Here is a 17,758-nt window from a genome sequence, read left to right as displayed (position 1 = left end):
AATATATATTTAAAAAAAACAATTTTAAGACACTGGACATCAGACAATGAGGTGATTCCCTGAGAGAAAGGAAACAAATATGATGGGCCTGTGATTGTCCCCAGCTTATTACTGGAGACTTTCCAGCTATAGTGCAGGGAGAAGGAAGCCTTGTGGAGATGGGTAGACTCCAAGAGTTGAGGAAATGGAGCTGAGAGTGCAAGAGACCCAAGGTGGCTGGACTGCAGAGGACAGAGTACCAGAGATGCACAGAGAGAGAACTCTGGAGATCTGCAGAGGGTTCCCCTCCAGCATCCAGCAGAGTACTAATCAGGGCATGCATATGAGCAAACTGCCCAAGGCTGAGGGAAAAACCACCCAAAAGGATCAGCAGAAACAGTAGCTGGGGCTCACACCAGCCTGAGAAGAGTGCCTGTTTCCACAGCCAGACTGGAAAATCCCTTAATTCACAAGGAAACGTGTAGAGTACTTCAAAGTGTCTTGCCGCAACAGGGCGGAATAATTAACCCTAAACTAAACACTGCTCTGGTCCAGTCCAACAAATCTTAAACACAAGATCTGAAAGGATCAAGTTGTTTCCAAGTAACTAAACTGCATTCCAGAATGAAGCTCAAGAATATAGAAATACAAAAACACCTATCATCCAACATGGTCAAATTGTCAATGCCCAGCATCCAGTAAAAAACTACCAGGCATGCAAAGAAACAGGAAAATATGCCCCATAATAATGGGGGAAATCAGTGAAAACCAACTCAGTTGTAGGAATCAGTAGAGAAGGATATTAGACGTTATAATTGTAGTTCATGTGTTTAAAACCTTAAATAGAGACATAGATATTTTTAAAGACTCAAATCAAACATCTATGGATAAAAACTACAATGTCCAAGACGAAACATACCCAGGATGGAATTAATAGTATATCCATACAATGGAATACTACTCAGCAATGAAAAGGAATAAACTTGATAAATCTCAAAATAATTGTGGAGAGTGAAAGAATCCAGACAAAAATATTTCATGTTGTACAATTCCTTTTACATGAAATTCTAGAAGATGCAAAGTAATCTCTAGTCACAGAAAACATATCAATGATTACCTGATGGGGGGGTGGGGCAGGAGGAAGGGATTCCCAAGGGGCACCAGGGAACTTTGGGGGGAGGTGATGGAGATGTTCACTATTTTGATTTTTATGATGGTTTCACAGGTGTATACAGATGTCAAAGCTTACCGTTTTGTACACTTTAAATATATGCAGTTTATTGTATATCAGTTATAACTCAGTAAGCCTATTTTAAAAAAACAAAGAGACAAAAGTGTATTTCTAAAAAGCACTGAGGGACTTCCCTGGTGGTCCAGTGGCTAAGACTCCACACACCCAGTGCAGGGGGCCCCGGTTCAATCCCTGGTCAAGGAACTAGATCTCACATGCTGCAACTAAAGACCCCGCACGCAGCAATGAAGATCCCACGTGCTGCAACTAAGACCCAGCACAGCCAAATAAATAAATATTTAAAAACCACTGAACAACTTGGGAAATAGGGGATTTATAAATGTAACCACATTTTTAATATTTAAAATTTTGTAAATTTTAGAGAATGGTAAAATATTTGAATCCATAATTTTTGTTACATCTAAACCGATAGTGTCTGTAGACTATACCTATAGGATAGCATCTATAGTATTTGTATAGTAGCTAAAATTTGGTTTGAGGGGTCTCTTTTTTCTTTTGTTAACAATAAATTAGAAAATCTATCCCCATGTTGTTTAGAAATATTTTTTCATGAAGGAGGCGGCGGCAGGGAAGATTTCAAAACAAAACTAAGGAGCCAGAAAAGCACAAGTTATGGGTTTTTCCAAAGCTTGTTTTAGAAATTAAGAAAATTCTACACAATTTTCTTAACCGTTAGTGACTGTACACTTACTCCCTAACACCCCTCTCTGTTTGATATGAGGTCCGGGCTTGAAAAACCCTCTAAATATCTGATTAAAGACTCAGTTCCTGTTGTCCTGCTTCATTAGAGATACAGTTGTGTGATGCATGTTCATTATATTTTGGAATGAATTAATTTATGTATCCTCACGTTCCCAACGTGTCTGTCCTGATTTCTCCCAGTTTGATGCCGACCGAGACGAGGATGAGGTGTTCTATGACATCAGCATGGCAGTTGACAGCAAGTTATTTCCAAACAAAGAGGCTGCAGCAGGTAAGTCACTGTGTCCTTTGGGCTACAGTATACCCTGATCCCCTGCCAAGCGTCTAGGGCTTTGTAGTAAGGTTGGAGCTCAACAAACTGCCGTAAGGTCGTAAGCATGATGTTGTCCTCAGGTCTTTACAACTTCTGGTGTAAAAATAAAGGCACTGGGCTTCCCTGGTGGCGCAGTGGTTGGGAGTCCGCCTGCCTGATGCAGGGGACGCAGGTTCGTGCCCCGGTCCGGGAGGATCCCACATGCCAAGGAACGGCTGGGCCCATGGGCCATGGCCGCTGGGCCTGCGTGTCCGGAGCCTGTGCTCCGCGACGGGAGGGGCCACAACAGTGAGAGGCCCGCATACCGCAAAAAAATAAAAAATAAAATAAAGGCACAAAACGACATAGAAAAGAGCCATACATCTGGCTCTTAACAGTTACTGCCTTTCTTCCAGTCATTGAAAGTGCAAATTAGCAGGCAGTCACAATGTAGCAAAGGACCTCTGTTACTATAATTTTATAATGATCTAACCCACAATTTGTGCAACAATAAAAGTTACAGTTTCTCCAGAACTCCCTAACTCATACCTGTCTCTCCTGTGCCACCTGGGAAATGCCTCCTCTTTGGTGTGATAGCTGCTCCCATCCCGACCCACAGCCCCTGTTGTGGCTCTGCCCCTTGTCTTCTTATGTCTAGAAGTTTGACGTTGGACAATCGTGCAGGATAATCATACCCCTTTAAGTAGGCGGTACTCACATTTCTGTCCTTGACCCTTCTCTCACTCTCTTTTACTCTTTCTCTGGGTCAGCTCCTTGTCCGTCCTGGTTTCAACCATCAATTCTACATGGATGACTCTCAAGTCTTTCTCAGTCCTCACCTTTCTTCTCAGTTATGGCCTCAGTGAATAAAGACCAAAAGTTCCGGGCTGTAAAGGAAAAGGCTAAACACCTAAAAGTTTGAAGCCGTATTTGAAGCTCACTGCAAGTAGGTTTGAAGAAAGACAGAGTTTTTTAAAAGGCAGTAGTCTTTCTGGACAGACCCGCAGAGCACAGACAGCTGACGTAAACTCGCCTGCCTCATTTTCCAGTGATATTTACAGAAAGATGGCCTATTGCAGGGCAAGAGGGAGTGTTGTTGAGAAGCATGTAAGATCATGTAAACAGAAGTACCACTGCTCTGAAAACTGCTGACACCTGTGCTTTTATTTTAATGTTTCATTTAGAACATTCATTTAGACCTCTAATAACAAATATCTGTCGGCTAGATACCCTCAGTTTCCAAACAGTGGAGAAGAGGAGAAGATTTAAGCGGCCCCTTCTTTAGAACTCCCAGCACTTTATGGCTCTCAAGTAGCGTTGCTCCAAAGTAGCCTCGTCCTATAGTGATGTAGCTGGGCTGGCTTGTGTGCAATTCAGTAAACTGTGTCTTTGTCCTCTTCATGTCCCCTTGGTAGAGTGCACAGTGCCTGGCCCATAGCAGAGGCTTCCAGGAGACCACTCCTTCCTCTCTACAACTCCGAGCTTATGAACAGAGGGGTCTGTGCTCACAGCCTCAACTCCCCCTAGATCCCTTCCACTTCCAAGACCCCTGAAAACTGGGTTCTGCTCCAGCCTTAAAGTAAACTTGTTCTATCTGTAACAGCCCTGGTGAGCCTGCACCAGCAGGTGAAATCTCCCAGCTTGTAAATGTTGGTCAATTAAACAAGCCATGTCAGTGGCCTCTGCTCTGTGACACGGCAGCCCCCAGGTTTTCTCCCGTGGCTCTTCCCTTCTCCTGAATCCTCTCTCTGCAGTATCTCAGCTGCCCCACTGCTCTCATATCACCTCCACGTGAATAGCTTTCAATTCTTTTAAATTTTTTACATAAAAATCGTATATGTTTAAGATATACTACACGATGATTTGATTTGTGAAATGATTACTACAGTCCAACTAATTAACATACTTCATCTTCATATAGTTACCATTCTTCTGTGTTTGATGAATGAGCATCTGAAACATATTCTCTTAGCAATTTTCCAGTATTCAATACATATTATGAACTGTCGTCACCTTGCTGTGCATTGGATCTCTAGGCATATTCTTCCTACGTAACTGCAACTTTGTACCCTTTGGTCAAAATCTCCCCACTTCCCCCACCTGCGTGTCTGTGGCAACCACCATTCTACTCTCTGCCTCTATGTATTTGACTTTTTTAGGTTCCACATGCAAGGGAGATCACGCAGTTTTTCTTTTAAGAGAGCCAGGCAAAAGTGTCCCTGCCCTCACACCTCACACCGATCATGGATCGTCGTTCCTCAGAGACACCTTGGGAGTCCAGGCCTCCTTCACTATACCTAGCGAACTCATCGAAGCCTTTGTCATTCCTGGCCCGGCCCGTCCGTCTGTTAGGAATCCTGTTGCTGCCATGGGGATCCTCCCAGAATGCAGCCCCCTGACAAAAATCAAAACAAAGCAAAACCTTCCATGACTTTCCTGCAGGCTGAGCACCAGGGTTCTTACCGTGACAAAAATATCCTTGGCTTTCCTGCAGTGGTCATGTCCCCGTCAGAGCGTCACCTCTCCCCTCCCTCACACCAGCTTCCTCCAGCACCTGAATGCCTCAGGTACCTTCCCGCCTCTGGCCATTTGCACAAAGTACTTGGAACCACCTATCTCCATTTGCATCCCTCTATTCTCTCACTCCTTCATCCGGTCCTTGGCCGGGTCCTGCTTTGTATCTCAGTTTAAATGTGATTTCCTCAAGGAAACGTTCTCAGACCCCATCCCAGACTACATCCCTGTGTGGCGCTCTGCCCTTTACCTTCAGGGCATTCATCGCAACTGTGATTATATAATTAGGTATAGGATTGTTTGTTTAAAATCTATTTCCTTTACAAGAGTGCAGGACTTCATGAGGACAGAGTATACATGAGCGTTGGTTTAAAACCCGGTATGAATCTTATGTGAGATGCCACATTAGCCCTTTCTCTTCTAGCTGGTCACCTCAGCTGGGCTACTCACCTGGGCCCATCAACTCACAGCCACACCAAATTTCCTTTGGCTCCAGAGCAGAGTGTGCATTTCCTTGCCTCCAGGCCAGAGAATGCCAGTCCATGAACCTCTGCACCCTGTCTGTGGTGTTTCCTCCTCCATGGAGCCCTCCAGTAATACTTCTAGCAGAGTCATCTGCCTACATCACTCAGTGTCTCTGGGCTTCAGTGTCCCCATCTATAAGGGAAGAATATTAGCGCTACCTCATAGGACAGTTGTGAAGAGTAAACGGCTTATGTGTATAAAGCATGCGGCTGTCCCATTTAAAAGGTTAAGCATAGGTTAGTATCTTTGCTGAGGATTTGAGGGGTCGCGGGGAGAGACCACATCTTATGCAGCACAGCCTTTCCCCCTTTTCCCAGGTTGACTTCTACCCTCTTCTCCCTCTCTTCCTCCCTTCCCCCACCACTGTCATGGAGTAACTAAAAAAAAAAAATCCCCCCTTCTCTTCTCACCCAGAACAGTCCCCCAACACCCAGTTCCCTCGAGGAGCTTCCTTCTAGTCCCAAATACTGCCAGGATATTTTTTTCCAAAGAAATACAATGCCCTTCTTCAAAGGAATTCTAACACAAACTGCTACTAACACTTCCAAGCCTGTTGGAATTAGAGCTGGATTCTCCGTGCCTAATGCTTAAGGCGCTTAGGAGGGATTTAATGTTCAAAGAGCAAATGGAGCGAATGATTAAGATTGAGATCCACACCACTGTAACGCAATTATACTCCAAGAAAGATGCTAAAAAAAAAAAAAAGATTGAGATCCACAAAAGTGAAACGTAACTGTCCTTTTATCCATTTTTCAGTCATTCAGCATATATGTATCGAATGCATAGAATTTCTAAGTTTTGTTCTTAGATTCAGAGAAGAAATACAACCCCACCTAAAGCTGCTGATGGTTTAGCAGAAGAGACAGGAGAAGGGAGAGACCGCTTTCCTCAGACGGGGCAGGAGTCTCCCTCTATCTGGTACTCCAAGTGGGAGGAGGGCCTTCCTCAAACTTCAGATCGAAGATCCACTAGGAGGAAACAAGTCTTTACCAGTGTCCCAGAAGGCAGTATGGTTAGCCTTTCTGTACCTCTGAAGCCAATTTGTCATCGTCCCACTTAAATTTAAGGAAACAACCTGAAAATATTTCCGAAGACCATTCAATGTCTAAAACTAGTGACACTGAGTGCCCCCTGTGGGGTTCTATTTCAGCTCATACCTTTCTCTGTTATCTATGGGAAGGATACTTTTAAATCTGAAAAGAAATCAAGAAGTTCAAAATAGGGGGAAACGAAAGCCATACCATCACTTTTGCAAAAGGTCCTAATTTTGCTGTCTTCTTTGAGTAACAAGATCATTGCAGTTGTTTTATGTGTTAAATTATCCAATGAAAGATGGCAAAAATGTGTACATATGGTTATATTTACCTCCCTATTGTGTATGTCAAGCCTTAGACTGTTGTTAAAGGTCCCATTTTCAGCAAACCAAGCAACCAATACTAAAAGAAAATGAAAGCTATTCAATCATTATCTGAGCTGATAATGACATCCTCTGTCTATGCCTTCTATGATCTATTAGTACTGTTGCCAAGAGCAACAGCACGTCAAGAAATTCCACCCCTTGATGATACAATAAAATTTCTGTTCAAAACATTTTATTAGGAAAGCCAATCTCTTCTTCCTTATGAGCAGAAGTTGCTTTTTAAACAAAGACCTCTTCATTCTACCATCGCTGAAGATAGTTTTCTAATAATCTTTTTCCATTTTCAAATATTAATGTGTAATATCTCTGTTAACTGGGTTGTCTAAGAGTCCTTCACATTTTACTTTATTAAAACGACCAAAAGAATAGTTTCTAATTAAATAAGTAGGACACAGGAACTGAAACAGCTATATGTTTAATGAGCCTTTGTGTTCAGATCACGTTGCTCGCTGCACATGAATCACTCTAAATTCTAAGGGGAGGGTATCATCTGAGTATCTATCACCACTAGTCAATGGTGAATAATATCCGTATTGCGGAAGTAGCAAAAGCTAGTTAAAATTGGCATTGCCTTCAACGGTGCTGTCAATAGCAGCCACCTTGACTGTCACAGGCTGGAGTGACACCTCTTTATTCCACTTTCTATTCTCCCCTTTCCGCAGCCACCCAGTGACCCACTTCATCATCGGCCATTCACTGTTCCTATTTTCTCAGAATGTAGAAGAGATAGCACACTCCTCCAAGGTCCTCCCCTATAGAGCACTGTAATGAAAGATCGTGTTTATAAAGCCATTCGGATTTTGCCTGCTTACAACTTGGAGTCAGTAGGCTATGTTAGAAATGGGAGCAGTGACTTCTGTCTTTGATCTCAGTCACTTTCTGCATGACCTTGGCCAAGATATATAACTCCTCCACAGCTCATTTTCCTCTTTTCTAAAGTGACAGGGTAGGATTCTATGAAATATTAAATTCTAAAATGTCCATGATCTTAAAATGGGAAAATGTACGTTTTACTTCTGACATCTTTACTGTCTCCCAACACATAAGGGCAAAATGGTCTTCCAACTGGGTTCTGAGACATCAGGTAGTTTGGCCCTAAGGTACACATTTATTTATAAGGTACACCTTATAAATAAAAGTATTTATCTGAAAAAGACTTAAAACACAGAGACAGAAAAATTACAAGTATATAATCCTTCTACTTAAAAAATTATATATAAAATTAAAAATGTTTCCATATCACCCCTCTAGTCTCACTTTATTAATAGTCCTCCTAACTCCATTCTACAAGCACCTCATTAACACTGTGTTGCCAAGGGCATCACCAAGAATTGTGCAGTACACATTTATGCAACTATACATGGTAGCTCTACAGTTAGTTACTTTTCCAAAATGGTTTGATGGGTCAAGCATCTCCATTTTGAAAGCCTTTACTGTACTTAAAAAAAATTTTTTTTTTAATTACAAACACAATAAACAATGGTGTTACTGCTTAGTACTTAGTCGATTTGATAATGGGTTAGTACTTAGTCAATTTGGTGAACAGCAGGGGTAATGATGAGAAGAGTAGAAATGACAAAAGACTGTTTAGGGACACACCTTGATTCTTTTTCTGGAAGAAAGTATGGAAGCAGCATCTCTGGGAGAGGTCCATATCTGAGAAGTGTGTGAGATGCTTGACATCTTTTTGAAGATTCATCTTCATTAAACATTACTCATTGCGTATTCTGAACAAGAGTTATTCGGCAAGGGCAAGTTTACAATGAAGCGTGGAGTGGTTGGTTTCTTCACAGGGTGCCTGGCTTTTTATGGACAGCACTGAATTCTGTCTTTCTGGCTAGTTAGGTAATATATATTTCCCAGCAAGAAAGAGTCATTAGATGAGGACGATGAATCAATTGTGCTTCAGGAGTCCCATTAAGAAAATTACTGGTTTAAGTGTGAGCCTTGGGGATTAATGGGAAGGTAATTCAGTGTAACCTGTAGCACCTAGGGGGAAAAAACTCTATATTAATACATTAAGTTAACCTGATTTTTCTCACCTTCGGGGACCAAGGTGACCCAAAGGCTAGAGGAAAAACTTCTCAGGTTCTCATGGAGTGAGCAAACGCAGCCCTTCTTTTCCTGGAAACCCCTTGCTCTACTCTCACTCTGTACTTTGCTCCTGGTGTTCCTTCTTCCTCAGCCACCATGGCACACCCTTAAACCACTTCTCCTCCTGGACCACCCGTATTCACCCTCACAGTTTAGACTCACAAACTATTTCCTTGTGAAGAATCCCACCCCCATCATCTCCTCCACTACTAATCAGAATTAGTCTTTCTTTTTGGTTTCTGAACCTTGCTGTTGATAAATTCATCTCCTCCACAAGATCATTGTCTTCTTAAGGGCACAGACAGTGTCTAGGTATCTGTGTTACCAAACCGTACTTGGGTCTACTCCCCCACATGCAGTAAAACCAGTCTACTGACACCGGGTTGTGGTGAAGGAAAGTGCAGCATTTATTGCAGGGTGACCAACAAGGAGTTCAGAAGAGCTAGTGCTCAAAAAGCCCAAATTCTCTGTGGGTTTCAACAAAGTATTTTTAAAAGCCAGGTGAGGGAGAGGTGTCCCAGGGTATGTGATCAGCTCGTGCACAGCTCTCTGATTGGTTGATGGTGAGGTAACTGGGCGGTGTCACAGGGGTTAACATTCTCAATCCTTAGGCACTAGTAGATCTGGGAGCTAGGTGTTCATGATCGTCATGTAGTTAATTTCTTCCATTTGGTGGTGGTTTTAACCTCTGTAAAACAACGCAGGAAATGTGCATCAGATACTGTTATCTAGGTACTTCAGAGAGGAGCTAAAGCAGAGGATATGGGGGAGGGGGTCTGTCCTGGGAAGGCCCCATAGGGTCCTGCTCTGTTACATCTGCATTTTCCATCTGCAGGCCAAACAGTGCCTGGCAGATGGGAAGAGTCTGGAAATATTTGTAAATAAGACAATATGGAAACTTGGTGGGCGTTTGTTTGCCTCAGAAATGTACACGGATGGCCTCCATCAGGTAATCTTTGTTTTCCTAATCTTAGGTTCAAGTGACCTTGATCCTTCGATGCTGTTGGACACTGGAGAGATCACTGATACAGGATCTGATTATGAAGATCAGGTACTTAGAATCTAAAAATATTTCTCTATTTAAATGTTTCTAATTTTAGTCTTTATAAATGATTCATGAAAATTAGAATTACAAATCATTCTGTGAAATGTTTACAGAGAACTAAAATAATCTATTCCATGATAAATCATACAGCTTTTATACATTAACTTTGGCCCTTTAACCCTCCCTTATCCACAGATTCAAAGTGGCAATTAATTGAGGAAAGATTTGTGGTCAAAAGTTACATGAGATAGAAGTGAAGTTACATGAGGTTCCCTTGGCCAAGAATTTGCCTGTGTCTCTAGCCATTCCCTGTAATAAGCCCACGGTATTTACTAAGCATTGGTTACAGGTTCAGGGCTCTGCTTTTCTCTTTCTAACCTTTGAAAGAGACTGATGACCAAGGACAACACAGCCAAGATATTAATATATTTTCTATTTGAATAAAACCAAAGAAATTAATTTATCTGGGTCATTTTTTTCTCAGAAGAAGAACTCTTCCTCCTGCTCTATTTGAATGATCCAAAATAGTTGGCAAATGATCCCAGTCTCTAATTAGGCCTTATTTTTTAAAAAGCATCATGTCTGAAATTTCCTTCCACCTCTCATCAGTGCTCCTCTGTGGTGGCTGAAAGCCAAGTGAGCATGTTCTTCTGGAATTGTTTTTCCCCCATTTTCAGCTAATATGTGTAACAAATAAAGGGGATAGATCTGACCAGTGTCCAAATGTAATGGCTGTCTCTCTGTTTCATATACATATTCAGAAGCTATTTTCACAAGCATTATGTTTCTTCCCTTATATCACAAAGCAAGGAGAAGATATTGACAAGTATTTAAAATATTTTTTAGCATATATTAAGCACTTCATACATACTAAACATTGTGCTAAGTTCCTTAACTTGACTATTGTACTAATTCCTCACAACATCTCTAGGAAATAGGAATTATTATCTTTATTTTATAATTAAGAGAATTAAGACTCCAAGAGTAATTTGCGCACAGTTACGCAAATAGTTTCACAGTGGGGAAGTGAACTCAGGGCACCTTCCTTAACACCTGCACTCTGCCACCCTCATCCTCACCTCCAAAGACAGGCCATTCAGTGGTGCCTTTCTGGAGCCTTTTCAGTTGCTAACTCTTAAGACCCCAGCAAAGGCAAATGCCAGACAACCTCTGTGAAGGGTGAGCTCACCATCCAATATTACAGACCGCACCAAGGAATGAACAGTAGCAAGAAATCCAGCTGATTAAACAAATGGAAGGGTTCACACTGCAAGGACTGGGGATAACAGAAAAGCCTGAAAGAAATCTTAATCTGGGAATATTTAAAATATCCAAGGAGATAAAGGGAAGATTAGAAACCATGAAACAAGTACAGGAAAGAATGGAAAGGAAGAAGCAGGAAGGAATAGGGAGGAAGAAATAGAAATTCTAGGCACAAAAAAAATATTGTCATTGCAATAAAAATTCAATTAACGGTTGAAGAGTAGACTAGATACAGCTAAAAAGAGACAGTGATGGGGTGGGGGGTGGGATGAATTGGGAGATTGGGATTGACATATATACACTAATATATATAAAAGAGATAACTAATAAGAACCTGCTGCACAGTACAGGGAACTCCACTGTGCTGTACAGTAGAAACTAACACAACATTGTAAAACAACTATACCCCGATAAAAAAAGAGAGAGACAGACAATGATAGAGCTGAGGAAATTTCCTTCAAATGAAACAGAGAGCTAAATCATTGTCAAAGAAAGAACTTAGGAGACACTGAGGATAGAATGATTGGGTCAACGTATTCTAACAGGAGTTCCAGGAGGATAAAATGGAGTGGATGGGGCAGAGCTGCATTTTAACAGATAATGGTTGAGAACTTTAAAGAGGTGAGAAAAAACAAGTCCCCAGATTGAAGAAGCACATCCAGTCCTGAGCAAGAAAAAAAAATCCTCACCTATTCTTTTTCCATTTAGTTCCTCAACAAATATTAATAGAGCACCTACTATGTGCCAGGTACCATTTAGGCACTTGGAATATCTAATTGTATAAAACAGGCAAGGATCTTCCATACAGGTGGGGAAGACAGAGAGTAAACAATAAACATAATATATTAGTAAATTCTCTAGATTGTTAAGTGCTATGAGAAGAAAAAAAAAGTAGAACACGGTAGGAGGGTTAGGAATGCTGGGTTGGGGAGGGCAGATTACAGTATTAAACAGGAGAGTCAATATTAACTTGGACGGCCTCATTATAGAGGTGAGATTTGAGCAAAGACTTGGCATATAATGTAAAACATCTAGAGCACAGAGGACAAAAATAAAATATTAAAAGTGAAAAGGCATTACCTATAAAGGAACAGCAATTTGGGGGGCAGAAGATTAAATGAAGCAAGGGTTTGCATTTATTGAGTACTTACTGTAAGCCAGACACTGTGTTTTATGGTTTACATGCATTATTGCTAATCTTTACAGTACCTCAAGAAGGTAGCTCTGTTTATCCCCAATTTACAGCTCAGGAAACTGGAGCTCATAGAGGTTAAATGACTTTTCAAGACCAAACAACTAACAAGCAGTTGAGTCAGGAATCAAACTATGACCACCCCAACACCAAAATCTAGTTTATGCTTTCACACTCCAAATAAAGCCATTATCAAGGTCACTGGTAATCTATCACCAATTCCAGTTAACACTTTTTTTTTTAATAAATTAATTTATTTATTTTTGGCTGCATTGGGTCTTCCTTGCTGCTCACAGGCTTCCTCTAGTTGCGGCGAGCGAGGGCTACTCTTCGCTGCAGTGTGCGGGCTTCTCACTGCGGTGGCTTCTCTTGTTGCTGAGCACGGGCTCTAGGCCCACGGGCTTCAGTAGTTGTGGCTCGCAGACTCTAGAGTGCAGGCTCAGTAGTTGTGGCGCACGGGCTTAGTTGCTCCACAGTATGTGGGATCTTCCCAGACCAGGGCTCGAACCCGTGTCCCCTGCATTGGCAGGCGGACTCTTTTTTCTTTTTTTTAGTATTAGTTGTTTTTTGTTTGTTTGTTTGTTTATACTGTAGGTTCTTATTAGTCATCAATTTTATACACATCAGTGTATACATGTCAATTCCAATAGCCCAATTCAGCACACCACCATCCCCACCCCACCATGTTTTTCCCTACTTGGTGTCCATACATTTGTTCTCTACATCTGTGTCTCAACTTCTGCCCTGCAAACCGGTTCATCTGTACCGTATTTCTAGGTACCACATACGTGCATTAATATACGATATTTGTTTTTCTCTTTCTGACTTACTTCACTCTGTATGTCAGTCTCTAGATCCATCCATGTCTCAACAAATGACTCAATTTCATTCCTTTTTATGGCTGAGTAATATTCCATTGTATATATGTACCACATCTTCTTTATCCATTCATCTGTCGATGGGCATTTAGGTTGCTTCCATGACCTGACTATTGTAAATAGTGCTGCAATGAACATTGCGGTGCATGTGTCTTTTTGAATTATGGTTTTCTCTGGTTATATGCCCTGTAGTGGGATTGCTGGATCACATGGTAATTCTATTTTTAGTTTTTTAAGGAACCTCCATACTGTCCTCCATAGTGGCTGTATCAATTTACATTCCCACCAACAGTGCAAGAGGATTCCCTTTTCTCCACACCCTCTCCAGCATTTATTGTTTGCAGATGTTTTGATGATGGCCATTCTGACCGGTGTGAGGTGATACCTCATTGTAGTTTTGATTTGCATTTCTCTAATAATTAGTGATGTTGAGCAACTTTTCATGTGCTTCTTGACCATCTGTATGTCTTCTTTGGAGAAATGTCTATTTAGATCTTCTGCCCATTTTTGGATTGGGTTGTTTGTTTCTTTAATATTGAACTGCATGAGCTGTTTATATATTTTGGAGATTAATCCTTTGTCCATTGATTCATTTGTGAATATTTTCTCCCATTCTGAGGGTTGTCTTTTCGTCTTCTTTATGGTTTCCTTTGCTGTGCAAAAGCTTTGAAGTTTCGTTAGGTCCCATTTGTTTATTTTTGTTTTTATTTCCATTACTCTAGGAGGTGGATCAAAAAAGATCTTGCTGTGATTTATGTCAAAGAGTGTTCTTCCCATGTTTTCCTCTAAGAGTTTTATAGTGTCCGGTCTTACATTTAGGTCTCGAATCCATTTTGAGTTTATTTTTGTGTATGGTGTTAGGGAATGTTCTAATTTCATTCTTTTACATGTAGCTGTCCAGTTTTCCCAGCACCACTTATTGAAGACACTGTCTTTTCTCCATTGTATATCTTTGCCTCTTTTGTCATAGATTAGTTGACCATAGGCGCGTGGGTTTATCTCTGGGCTTTCTATCTTGTTCCATTGATCTATGTTTTTGTTTTTGTGCCAGTACCATATTGTCTTGATTACTGTAGCTTTGTAGTATAGGCAGGCAGACTCTTAACCACTACGCCACAGAGAAGTCCCCCAGTTAACACTTTTTAGTTATCTTTCTTGACCTTTGCTGCCTTTGATCCACCACACTTTTACTGTAAAGGGCCAGGTCGTAAATATTTTAGGCTTTGTGAACCATAAGGGATTTGCTGCAGCTACTCAAAGCCTGCCATTGTAGTGCAAAAGCAGCCACAACTATACTTAAACAAGAGTATGGCTGTGCTCCAGTAAAACTTTATTTATGGACACTGAAATTTGAATTCCACATATTTTCCTGTGATTTATTTCAACTATTCGAAAATGTAAAGCCCATTCTTAACTGAGAGGCTGTGCATAGACAGGAAGCAGAGTGGATTTGACCTGCAGGCCGTAGTTTGCTGACCGCGGCTATAAACCATCTCCATTTCTCGACAGTGTCCTCTCCGTTAGCTTCTAACACTTCTATAGTATTTAATACTGTTCTAAGTGCTTCACATTTATTACCTCATTTTATCCTGAGACAATTACGTGAAATTGATATTATTACCCCCATTTTACTGATAAGGAAAGTGACGTACAGAGAAATTAAGCAGTTTATTTAAGGTCACACAGCTGGCAAGAGGTAAAGACAGAATTGAAACACAGCCGTCTGACTGCAGAGCCAGGATCAGGAAAGATAGGTGAGGCTCTGCTACGGTAACAAAACTCAAAGTCTGAGTGTTTTCCTTCCAGCGAGACCTCCAGAGGGATCATGGATGGGAAGGGAAAAGGCATGGGAAGGGGGACCTGCTCTTCATTGCACATTTCCTCCTCCCACGATCATTTGACATCCCTAGTCACTGGCTCTCCCTCTGTGCGAAGAGGCAAAAGGATGGAAAACGGAGCTTACTCAGGTGCCCAGGAAGAGAGAGACAGGTTTAGTGAGTGCGAAGCCAGCCTGGGCCACAAAGCTCTGGCCCCCACCATGTGTTCTCTTTCTGGCACTCCTCCTACTTCTTGGCTCACTCTTTCTTGCTTTCCTTGCTGAGCTCTGCTCTGTTGGTCTATTATTTCAGTGCGGGTACCCGCCAGCATCCTGGCCAGGGACCCTTCAGTCCTCACTGCACTTATTCTCCTTTTAGAAGCTTGACCACAGCCAGTTTCTCTTTTCCTAAGGCATGGAAACCTCAACGAAGTTGGGGCTCTGTTCACAAGGAATAGTGAGGAAATGTGAGCATTTCAGCTTCACTCAGAATTCCCTGGTGGGTTCCCAGCGCCTATGTCTGTCTGCTAAACAGCACTGGCTGGATTTCCCATGTGCATCTCAAACTCAACAAGTCCAAAACTGAACTCACCATCTTCCCCCACAAAATCTGTTCTTCCTTCTGCTTCCCCTATTTCTGTGAAGGATACCACCATCCTCCCAGCTGCCCAAGCCAGAGACCAGGGCATCTTCCTAGTCTCCTTCCTTTCTCTCCCTCCCTACATCAGTTTGATCAAGAAGCTGGTCACCTGGTCAGTTCTCCTGTGCAGGCATCTCTCCTTCCCTCCCCAGGTCCACTGCCACTGTCCTGGTTCCCACCCTGACCCTTCTTCCCCAGGACCACTGAGACAGTCTCCTAACCAGTCTCCCTACCCCAGGCTCCTCACCCATCAAAATCATCTTGCTGAAAAGCCAAGTCAATCATCACATTCCACTGCTTAAAACTCTTCATGGCTCCTCATTGATGTCAGAATTAAATCAGAACCTCTTATCATAATACATGGGAACTTTCAAATTAGAGTCTGACCCTCTCCCCTCCTTCCCCAAACTCATCCCTTGCCAATCACCAAAACACACTGAATGCTCCAGCCACACCAAGCCATTTGCAGTTCCCCCCAAGTGGGTTGTGCTTTGCACAGTCTCTTTCCTCTATATGGAAGCTTCCGCAACCCTATCACCCCTATGCTGGTTAACCCCTACTCATGCTCCATCAGAACCACGCTTCTCCTTGAGGAAGCCCTTCTCATTACATGTCACCTTCTTGGGGGGTCCATGAGACCCTGTGTTGTAATAGCCTCTTGCATTGCAGGAACTGTGTTCTGCTCTCCTGCCCAACACACAGTGTGTGCTCAATAAATGTTCATTTTTTTAAAAAGTCAATAAAACGATTTCCAGTTCTTCTACTTAATATGTAACGTTTTGATAACTTGCTAACTCTTGCTAACTCTTTCGAGCCTGGGTTTCCTCTTCTCAAAAGTGATGACAATAACCCCACTTAGACATGCTGTTTGGAGAAGTAGGGAGTGTAAAGTACCTTGTACGGAACAAAAGCTTCATAAATATGAACCCCTTTCTCTCCTCCCCCAGACCCAACTTTTCAGCAATCAGTGTCTTTCTGTAGCTGACAGAGGCCACCATTGCTTCAGTTAAGTGAATCCTAATGGAGCACGTATGGTTTTCAGTCTGGCATGTAGGAGCTTAAAAATTACCACTGTCCTAACAAGTAAAAAGCTGAACAAACTGAAAAATCTCTTCTTAGAAGTGAGGTCACAAGGCAAACTGCTGCTCCTAAAACTGGAGAAACAGGCAGATTCAGAGAATCACAACTTACCAGAGCAGAAACCTCCACAAGAACCAGGACCAGGGTAAGAAAACCTAAACTGTAATTGATGAATTGCTGGAGACTCAATGTAGGCAAGTCTGAGGATAAAAACTCCATGGGCATCCAGTCATGGGGTCCCCAAACTTTTGTGGGTTTTACCACTAGGAGCTCTACCAGATTCTCACAGTGAATATCAGTCTCCTCATGTTTCCAGCAGGCGGAGGAGAAAAAAAAATCATTTTGAAAGCCACCCGAGCACTCTGTTCTTCATAAGGCCTCTGCTCTCAGGAGAAACTAACCTACTGGGGTTTTATTAGAGCCTAACCTACCTAGGAGAATGGAAATACCCATCCTGTTTCATCTAAGTGGGGGAAACCTGAGAAGCAGTGGTGAAGTTCACAGTCCAGGGGCACAGGCTCAACAAAAGACTGAGACCTAATCATAGGACTATGTACACTCCATAGAATGTGTCTCCTCCCCCCACACTTTACCACTACAGTACTAAAAGCTTATTTACTGCAGTTCCTTTTACCTAGTACATCACATACACCTTTCAACAAAAAATTATAAGGCATACTAAAGGTAAAAACACAGATTGGAGAGACTGAACAAGCATTAGAACAAGAGTCTTCAGATAAGTCAGGAATACTGGACTTATCAGAATAGGAGTTCTTTAAAACTATGATTAATATGCTAAGGGCTTAAATTGACAAAGTAGACAACATGCAAAAACATAGGGCTAATGTAATCAGAGAGATGAAAATCCTAAGAATCAAAAAGAAATGTTAGAGATCACAATCACTGTAACAGAAATGGAGAATGTCTCTGTTGGGCTCAATAATACACTGGACATGGGTGAGGAAAAATATCTCTGATCTTGAGGATATGACAAGAGAAAGTTCCAAAACTGAATGTCAAGAGAAAAAAGACTGAAAAAAACCCCCAGAATATTCAAAAGCTGTGA

The 17,758-nt window shown here is 41.8% G+C and overlaps 1 protein-coding gene across 6 annotated transcripts in view; it reads left to right on the top strand.

Moving 5' to 3' along the window:
• Positions 1-17,758, top strand: part of AK5 (adenylate kinase 5) — a gene marked incomplete at both ends in the record, with an annotated part of 237,008 nt that overhangs the window by 114,351 nt on the left and 104,899 nt on the right. For 5 of the 6 annotated variants that reach the window (XM_082678334.1, XM_082678329.1, XM_082678332.1 and 2 more), the window contains 2 exons: positions 2,114-2,204; positions 9,753-9,829. In XM_082678334.1, coding sequence (XP_082534460.1) covers positions 2,114-2,204; positions 9,753-9,829 — 168 coding nt within the window. The remainder of the gene's footprint in view (positions 1-2,113; positions 2,205-9,752; positions 9,830-17,758) is intronic. The other variant, XM_082678330.1, reaches the window with a different exon arrangement.

The sequence above is a fragment of the Grampus griseus genome, assembly GCF_964374135.1.
Source record: "Grampus griseus genome assembly, chromosome: 1".
Taxonomy (NCBI): Eukaryota; Metazoa; Chordata; class Mammalia; order Artiodactyla; family Delphinidae; genus Grampus; species Grampus griseus.
Note: the sequence above shows the minus strand (reverse complement) of the source record. Positions and strands in the feature narration are given on the sequence as shown.